The 10064-nt window shown below is 43.1% G+C and overlaps 1 protein-coding gene across 1 annotated transcript in view; it reads left to right on the top strand.

The window, feature by feature from the left end:
* notch3 (notch receptor 3) overlaps positions 1-5845 on the top strand; it is a 52044-nt gene extending 46199 nt beyond the window's left edge. Inside the window, exons 31-34 of the mRNA XM_041235726.1 lie at positions 637-941; positions 1197-1344; positions 1592-1689; positions 1816-5845. Of these exons, the coding sequence (XP_041091660.1) occupies positions 637-941; positions 1197-1344; positions 1592-1689; positions 1816-3336 (2072 nt within the window). The 3' untranslated portion in view covers positions 3337-5845. The remainder of the gene's footprint in view (positions 1-636; positions 942-1196; positions 1345-1591; positions 1690-1815) is intronic.
* Positions 5846-10064: the final 4219 nt, after the last annotated feature.

Genomic DNA, 10064 nt, shown 5'->3' on the forward strand with positions numbered 1-10064 from the left:
GGCTGGGAGACAAGCCGCTTCCTTTGTTGAGCTGCGTGTAGAACGCCACTCTTTTTAATATACAAGCAAAATAGCTCTCGTGTAAGGGCGTGCAATATGAATAGAGGAGTTAAAGAAAAATACAAAGCATGTGGAATTGCAGAGAGCTATACTGTTACCTTAGCTAAATAAGTCAAAATAGGGATCTAGTTGCTTTCAAATCATATTCTGTATTAGATAAAATACCACCAGTTCTAGCAGAGATCATGGATCATATATATTTACACCAGTTTTTAATGGACTCCTATTTTTGGCATGGGGAGATAGACCCTGTTACTATGACAAAGCTAGAACCAAGCAACTAGGGAGTATACCCTCAACTTGTTTCTCATTTGGTAACGTTAACAGGAATTTTTCTCTGTTAAAAAAAAAATTAGAGGATGTGATAAAGGACACACAGGTCTGAGTGACCAACTGTATGTAATCTTTCTGATGTTGCAGAAAGCAGACAAAACCCTCAGATTAAAAAAAAGCTAATCACATGACCTCATAACTGCTATTTCTTTTTTAAAAATCGGTGTCACAATTATTCAGTCCTGATAGTTCCCCTGTTGCGATGGTTTCTTTATGTATTTATTCAATGCTTCGGCTCTGCAGACGGATTCACGCCGCTTATGCTGGCCTCGTTCTGCGGTGGTGGGCTGGAGGCCGAGGTGGTGGAGGAGGAAGACGCAGACGATTCTTCAGCCAACATAATCTCGGACCTCATCTACCAGGGCGCCAGCCTGGCAGCCCAGACCGACCGGACCGGAGAGTCGGCCCTGCACCTTGCTGCCCGCTACGCCCGCGCTGACGCCGCCAAACGCCTGCTGGACGCTGGAGCCGACGCCAACGCCCAAGAGAACACGGGGCGGACACCGCTCCATGCTGCTGTGGCTGCAGACGCGCAGGGGGTCTTCCAGGTGAGATGAAGATATTTAGAAAGTGCTTTGAACACAGTAAACTGCAGCGGGATCAGGGTCTCAAACGCGGATTCCGATCAGAACAGCTCTTTAATACTGCAAATAAATCAAACGGGCAAATCCGAAAGTAATGAGGGTAAGGAAATCTCGGACTGGATCAAAAAGAAAGGCACTGGTCGCTGGCTTGTGAACGGGCTGGAATCTTTAAGGATCGGTTGATGCTGACGTTGTGTGTGTGTGTGTTTTTTTTTTCAGATCTTGATCAGAAACAGAGCTACGGATCTGGACGCCAGGATGTACGACGGCTCGACGGCTCTGATCCTGGCAGCCCGTCTGGCCGTGGAGGGCATGGTGGAGGACCTCATTGCGTGCCATGCCGACGTCAACGCTGTCGATGAAATAGGCAAGTCACCCCTCGCTCGTGGAATAAGATGGTATACCCTGCCTAGTGTGAAAGTTCACCACTGTGGTAAAAGCCAAGCGAAAGCAGAAGGCGAGCACAGTGCAGCATAGATGGGGTGTGAAAAAGCATTACAGATGCATATCTGCAAACTCAGTGTGCAAACAGCACTGAACACCACTTTATGTACACACTTTATTCTGCATGCTTTCGTATGGTTGGGACTTAGTGTTGTAATTCTGTCCTGTAGGTAAATCCGCATTGCATTGGGCCGCGGCCGTGAACAATGTGGAAGCAACTCTTGCACTTTTGAAGAACGGAGCAAACAAGGATATGCAGGACCTCAAGGTAACAAGATCTCCCTTGATTTGCTGCCTTCGGGCAATCTGCTCTGCCTGCTTCGTTCCAGCTTGCAGATCTCCTGCTGCATGCTACTGTGTGTCCCTCATGATCTTTGTCCCTTCTCTCATGCAGGAGGAGACTCCTCTGTTCCTGGCCGCTCGGGAAGGCAGCTGCGAAGCTGCCAAGATCCTACTGGACCACTTTGCCAACCGGGAGATAACGGACCACATGGATCGCCTCCCCAGAGACATCGCGCAGGACAGGATGCACCACGACATCGTGCAGCTGCTGGACGAGTACAACACCGTGCGCAGCCCCCAAGGCCACGGGATGCAGGGGCACCACATGGCAGGAGGCCACACCATGTCCCCGCTCATGTGCCCACCCGGCGCGTTCATGCCTGGCCTCAAACAGACGGGGCAAGGAAAGAAGTCGAGGCGACCGAGCGCCAAGGGGGCAGGCCAGCAGCACGCCGGCCTGGCACGAGAAGCCAAGGAGTCTGCCAAAGCCAGGAACAAGAAGCTGTCGCTGGACTGCCAGGGATCGCTGATGGAAAGTTCGGTCACCCTCTCGCCCGTCGACTCACTGGATTCTCCTCGCGGGGGCTACGTGACGAACCCGGCTTCACCGGCCGTGCCGTCGGCGGGGATCTTCCACCAGGCTTCGTCCATGTCGGTTCCCACCACCCCGGTGGTGCGCGGCCTCCTGGACGGGCCTTTTGCCGTCTCCCTGGCGAGGCTGAGCGATATTGGAGAGCTGCCGGGTCCGGGTCAGAACGCAGCCATCCTGTCAATGAATTCCATGCAGCCGCGTGTCTCCGTGTCCTCGGTCAACGTCGGCACGGGGCAGCCCAACTACGTCCTGAACGCCGGCCAACTGGGGCTGAACCTGGGCATGGTGAGCCCGGTGAGCGTGCCTTTCGACTGGCACGCCCGCATCCCCACCTCCCAGTGCAACCAGCAGGTCATCAACCTGGTGCATCCCATCCAGACCCAGGCTGGCATACATCAGCAACATCAGCAAGCTGTTCTCCAGCAGCAGCAGCAGCAGCAGCAGCAGCAGCTGATTCTCCAGCAGCAGCAGCGCATGTTCCATGGATCTCAAGTCCTGGTTCAGCAGCACAGCCCGGTCAAAATGCAAAGAGTGGCCGAACAGCAAAAGCAGATGAACCAAGCTCAGCAGCAGCAGCAGCAGCAGCAGCAAATGCAAGCCTTGGTCAACCAGCAGAAATTGGCCCGGCTTGGTTCTGCCACCCCACCAGATGCTCAGCCACCTCCTCCTCTTCCTCCTCCTCCTCCTCCTTCTCAAACTCCAACTCAGCAGCAGCAGCAGCCACAGTCGCAGAACGTGTCCCAAGCCCCGCAGTTCTTCAAGCAGATGAGCAACCCACCTGTGGAGGATTACCCGACCCCGCCTTCCCAGCACAGCTACGCCTCAGCCCACGACGCCACGCCCAAGCATTACCTCCACCTGCAGAACGAGCACCCCTACCTGACGCCCTCCCCCGAGTCCCCCGAGCAGTGGTCCAGCCCGTCTCCTCATTCCATGTCCGACTGGTCAGACTCCACCCCCAGCCCAGCCGTCGTTGGTCCAGCCCACACCCAGATCCCTCACGTGCAGGAGCAAAGCACGAAGATGCAGGTTTTTGCGTAAAGAAAACCTACAGCAACAAATAGGGAGGGATCTGTCTCTCTATCGTACAGTACAGTAAAACCTGGCTTTTTTTTCTCAGGTTTTACTGTTATTTTTGTGTCCTTCTCTTTTTTTTTTTTTTGCATTCTTTTGCAAGCAAAAAAAAGGTGGGGAACGTTGTTGTCTTAAGGAAAAGACGTTTTTTTTTTTTTTTTTTTTTAATTGTATGAAGTAAGACTTTTTTGTACAGAGCACGCTCTGGAACTTGAAAAAGAGAAATGAACACGAAATATGAAGAAGTCTTTAATTTCAAAGACGAAGTTTTAAAAAAAAAAAAAAAAGTTCTCCTGTAAAGAAGAAATGTGTTTTTGTTTTCTTGTTTTGTTTTTTTTTCTAAAAGAAGTTTTGAAGGAAATTTCTTGACGTTGTTCGTTTTTATTTATTGCTTTTTTCTTCCTCATGATTATATATATAATATCACTGCCTGCCTTTCTCTCGTGCCTGTGTAAATATAAGATGTAATGTTTTCTGCGTCTCTCTGAAGGGTGGTGAAAGTGGGTTTAGTATCTTTCCAGTGGGACAATTGCCAATGTCTTGTTTTGTGCAAAACTTAGGTCACACTACACACACGCTGGGCAGCGGTAGTTAAGGAAGCCTTATGCTAGATATTGTATCTGCTTTATTCTCCCTATGGATCTTTGTTTTGTTCGTCCAACTTTTAAAAAAAAACTCCAGCATAAAGAAATAAAGTTGAATAGAGAGAGAATAAGGCATTGACAAAGGGTTTAATTTAGTCAGCCCTTTCCCGTCAAGCTTAGACATTTTTTAGAGCATTTTACAGTGCTAGACAACACTGAGAACTGCCTTACCCATCTATCCATGGTCACCCCAGGGTGCATAGTGGGTGCAATACTAATGGATGTAAAATGCTTTACAATGCCCAGCTGTGGCTTACTCTGGCTAGGGTGTGGGCAGACCAAATCTACCCTTTAGATTCAGAAAATTACTTCTTTTTGCAGTTATGGGCGAACTAGAAGAAACAGATACTTTAAATCTCACCCACACTCCTGATCAAATAATGCTTTGCCGATTGTACGTACAAGAGCAGCCAAAGTAATGTTGTGATATATATATATTTATATATATTCGTTTTTTTTAACTGCCCTGACTATTGTTAAGACAGTATAAAATACTCATTGGTTGTGGGGTTAATTACTGCTAGTTACTGTTCATTCTGGCTTGACGAACTGAAGGCAAAGTCAAAATCCACGAGGAGGCTAGGAGGTGCAGTTTAATGTTGAGGGATTACAATTAAAAAACGCAAGTTATTTTCTCCCCCTGCTCCCCCTGCCAAAATTGTGTGACAAAGGTGTTTTTAATCAAGGACCGACAGAATGTTATCGTTTTGGACACTACTGCCAGTTTTGCGCCCCCTTGTGTCTGGAGGTTGAACAGCGTGATAAAGCAGGGATGTGACACGCCTCGCCCTCTTTCCTGCCGTCGCGCGGTTTAGAGTTTGTTTTACCACAGCAGAAGCAGGGGTGCAAATCTTCATGACCTCCCTAGCCCCAAAAAAAAAAAATCTAATCAAATAAAGAAAGCATTCGCGTGAGAAGGCATAGCCCTAGAAGTAGGTCTAACGGTAAATAGTTTGAATCCATATTGGAATTTCTTAAATAGGGATTCCCTCTTCAGTTAAAGAAAGGGTTTCAGCTAAAAGGGAATAATGTTTTGCAGCCACTGTTTTTTGTTTGTTTGTTTCGCGGGAGAACTGTGCTTAACTAAGCTTATAAAGTGGCTGTAATGTTCAATGTTTCTCACCAATTTGTAAGTGTAAAAGACTAAAGCATTGCCGTAATCAGTAATCAGTATTGTAGTGTAGATTTCAGTGTGTTGGCCCTGACTGTCTTCTTGCCATTGTCTCCAGTTTTATTCAGTGTGGGAGCCCATGCGAAAAGCGAAAAGGCGTCTCGCGAATGTTTACAAGGGAACTGGCTTAAATAGTTGCTGCTATGCAGCCCCGCCCCTCTTAAAACATTATTAATGAGCCGCTTTTTCAATTGGCCAATCCCAAAGCACCAGTGGGAGGAGTAAGCACAGTGCCACGCCCACAAACTCGCAAACTATAAAACAGGTGTTTGTTTTCGGTCTGTCCAAGCAACGGCATCGCAAAAAGGGCAACGCATTGATTTCTAGTTCTGACATGCCTGTTTTTTTTTTTTTTTTTTTTTTTTTTAGGTATTATCGTTTGTATTAAATCTGTTTTTAAAAATGGTGATAGGAAGATCACGGTTGTCTTGCCCTGGGTCTACTAACTTGGACTATGTTTAGGTAAAAAGGAAACAAAAAGCTTGGATTCAGCATTGAAAATGGAAAAAAAGAAAACACACACACATTCCTAACTGTTTTCCTGTCCGCTTACTTGTAAGCAAGCTGGTCTGTCTGCATTTACTTCTGAATCATTAAAGCCTGGGTGCATTGCCAAGGGAGCTGTCCTGCGTCCAGATTTGAACACACAGAGTTTGGGGGGCCACCCCATTACTGAACAATCATTCCTTGCTGCTAATTTTGTATTTCCAGAAGCATTGTTTTATCCTGCGTAATGAACCGTGCCTGTATTGTAATGAAAAAGCACTCTGGGTTCAATCTCAGTAATAGCACAGCTGCTATAGGCTTTCTGTCAAGTTGCATACTGGTGCTTTAGCAGCACAATTCTGATTTCATTCAGGTTTCAATGTCCCCTTCAGTCACTGTGTGCATAATGAAACCACGTTAACTGCCCTGTCTATCTGTCTATTTTATAATGCATATATGTTTGCTTTTTTTTCAAAGTTTTGGCTGGGCAACTTCTCGAACTCCGTAGAGTTCACACAAACTTTTAAACTTTCTAAAAAAAAAAAAAAAAAAAAAAAATTGTAAATAAAAAAACAAAACAAAACGGTGACCGAAGAGGATATAAAGCTGAGGGGATGGAAATTGGTCTCTGATTGTAAAGAGGTTCGACCCGCTGCAGATTTTACTTTGAGTTTTGATCATTAGAGCCCAATTGGCTGATCGCACAGTATAGCCCACATGTATATTTGTGTTTAGGACTGTAAACATAACTTCAGGTTTATTAATGATAAATCAGAATGCAGCCAAAATAAAAAAAGATTTAATCACCTCATTGTGTTCACATTTTATATATATATATATATATATATATATATATATATATATATATATATATATATATATATATATATATATATATATATATATATACTGTTATCTCGGTTACATTGACAAAGCCACACACGTGCAAAAAAAATCTCCATATAGACATGCCTCTGCTCCTGTGAATTATTTTCACATTAGTGTCAACTACCTTTTCAACGCAACTCCACAGAAAACAGAATGATCCGTGTACATTTCAGAATTGATGATCTTAGTTGTAAATACACCAATTTGAAGTAGTTTATTTACTGTAGGAGTTTATTTGTGTTTTAAAAAAAAAAAAAAATTGTATGTACTTTTAAAAAAAAAAAAAAAAAATTCTATTAGCAATATTGTGAAACTGAAGATGTGACCAATATTTTCTTGGTCTTTGTATTATTAGGACATTTATAGATTATTATTTTGTATTAATTCCAATACTTTTTAAAATGTAGTTTAAAAAAAAAAAAACTTGTACAGAAACCCCTTTTCACAATGTTTGTAAGCAGCTTACAAGTTGTAAAGTCAGTTACTGCTAATAAAGTTGTAGGTAACTACAAAACTTCCTTTCTGTGGCTTCATTCTTGGTTTCCTATTTGCTATAGAAAATGTATAGTGACCATTTTTGGTTAGTCTCAGATGTGCAGTTTTGAAAGAAACACATACCATAGCACACATGTATTTAAATTTTAAAGCTGGTATCTGGTGCTAGTTTAGGTTCAAAGAAGTTCAGTTTCTTTGCCTTATTCTTTGGTTATCTGTTTGCACTTCACTCCTTGGGTCAGTTCACCTCCGCAGTGACTTCTGGGTCAAAGCATGCTACTGGCTGAAAACATGTCCGTCAATAGTGGAGGCAGCTGATTGGTTGACAGTGAAGGGGTGGGGACAATTTCACTCTCCAGGTGACCCAGGGAGTACAAGGCAGTCTAAAAGCACGGCTTCCTAACAGATTTCTTCAGCCTAGTGTAGCAGCAGATATCATGCTGAAATGTGTGAATGTGTGTTTCTTTCAAAACTGCACATTTGAGACCTGTCAACAGATGGGTATGGCAGAGGCATTTTCTGGAACTATTCTGTTAACTACAATTCATTTAACAAGGTTGCTATATCTGATGAGCCTGTAGTGAAGATACAGCACCAGCTCTGTAGGCGTCTTCCATGTGCATTTACTGTAGTGTTTAATTTAACTAGTCATGTGTATACTTCTTGGAAGACAGCCATAGCATGCCATGCAAGTTACCGACTAGCACACTCACACACACACACTGAATACAATATCATTACATGAGTAACAATTACAAAGCAAGTGTGAATTAACACGTTTACAACCTACATCTGATTTCTGCACGTTTTATCACATAATAATGAAAATTACATTTTGAAAAGAAAAAAGGTGCTTAAGCCCCTATTATCTGCAGCTAACGCGCATATACTTGTATTCGTGATCGATGTTCATTCTAAACTTTGCACAGCAGGCTGAACACCTCTGCTCTGAAGTCGACCCTCCCTTTTTCAAATGCTTCAAATGCAATAGGAAGCCAGCGCCGAATTATATATTGCATTACCTCATCGTTCCACTAGGGGTCTCCAATATTCCACGACTCAGCTTGGTCTGTTTCAACGGCAATTGATATAGTGTTATCAATTCCTCATCTCACCCCGGTTAGTTGCACATGATCTTTTTGTCATACACCAGCTGCAAACAAGTGAACGGTACCTGTGGAAACTGAGCAACGCAGATTATAATATGGGTCTAAAACAGTACATGCAGCTCGTAGTAGGACAGATTTAATTGTGCTGCAGATAATAATAATAATAATAATAATAATAATAATAATAATAATAATAATAATAATAATAATAAACCCTTCACTGCCTTCCGCCGCCTCCTCACGACCCCGTTTAGACTGCACTTGTCTCCCTCAGTGCTGTACCTGTACTGAAGTAGGCACCATGTCACTGGATCCTCAGCTGATGCACTATCCTTGCACTACCGTACTGGACTGCTCTGTTTCATTGCAGATCTGCACTGTTGTAATCCTTCATGCGGCATTCTTATTTCATACTGCACTTTGGTAGTATAATTGCACTTACTGTAAACTATACTGTATTTAAATATCGACCTTGCATTGTAACTCTGCACTGCGCTGTAAAAGTTCTGGTGATATACCTAGTCACACACACACACACACACACATATATCATATATATCATCTATATGATATACTGTAATTGTGTGACATTTGTGGAAAGACTTGGGCTTTGACATAATTATTAACACATGGCAGTCTCGTTGTAAGTGCTTAAAAACTCAAATAAAAGTTATGTTTTCATTACGCAAGATGAGAGCGGTGGCCTCGCCAGAGACACACGGGGTCGATTGTACCAAAGTTAGTCCACTTGCATAGAGGTAAGTTAGTATACTTGTTAACGCCGATTGCAGCGTGCCAGAAGATAATCACCACCGTTTTAACACGAATTTAAATGTGTTTAATTTATCATAAAAATGTCTGTAGAGGCTACCATTATATTATGAACAAAGGTGTTATTGTGCTTAAATGTGTTTGCCCGAATCACGCGCAATGTAATAAAAACGCGTTTACCATTTTATCATTAATATATTAATTATCTGCTTTCTTTCAGACCTTTGCATATTTCTGATTTTTATTTATTTATTGCCTGTTAGGAATCATAAATGTGTTGGGGGGGGGGTTGTTTTTTTTTAAAATAAAATGCTAAATTGTGGGTTTCCACCCGCATTTGTAATGGATTATTATGGGTTAGTCCTCATTATTGGTCTAACTTGTTCAGGTCAGCTAAACCAATGTCCAGGACTAGCTGTTTTGGTACGCTGCAATCGTGCCTAATTTAGTACAGAGATCCAGATCTCAGACCGCATTTCACGCCACTTCATGCAATCACTGGCACACTGCAATCGACCCACGCTTTTCAACAAACACACTCATTGTGTATCATCACATTTCAATTGTGCATCATCACATTTCAATTTGTGCATCATCACATTTCAATAGTGCATCATCGCATTTCAATTGTACATCATCACATTTCAATTGTGTACCATCACATTTCAATAGTGCATTATCACATTTCAATAGTGCATCATCACATTTCAATTGTGCATCATCACATTTCGATTGTGGATAATCACATTTCAATTGTGTATCATCACATTTCAATAGTGCATCATCACATTTCAATTGTGCATCATCACATTTCAATAGTGCATCATCACATTTCAATTGTGCATCATCACATTTCAATAGTGCATCATCACATTTCAATTGTGCATCATCACATTTCAATTGTGTACCATCTCATTTTAATTATGCACCATCGCATTTCAATTACGCATCATCGCATTTCAATTGGCCGGCCCTGCTGTCAGTTTGTCCGGGAGGCGGGGCTCTGGTCTGTGCGTGTTGCCGTGGTGACGTGTAACTGCGGAGCAGGAAGCAGTTGGGAACAGAGAAAGCAAGCGACGAGAAATTAAAAAAGAAACCAGCAGCAATCCAGCTGAATAATCAGCGTCGGGG

Source organism: Polyodon spathula, chromosome 38, assembly GCF_017654505.1.
Source record: "Polyodon spathula isolate WHYD16114869_AA chromosome 38, ASM1765450v1, whole genome shotgun sequence".
Classification (NCBI taxonomy): Eukaryota; Metazoa; Chordata; class Actinopteri; order Acipenseriformes; family Polyodontidae; genus Polyodon; species Polyodon spathula.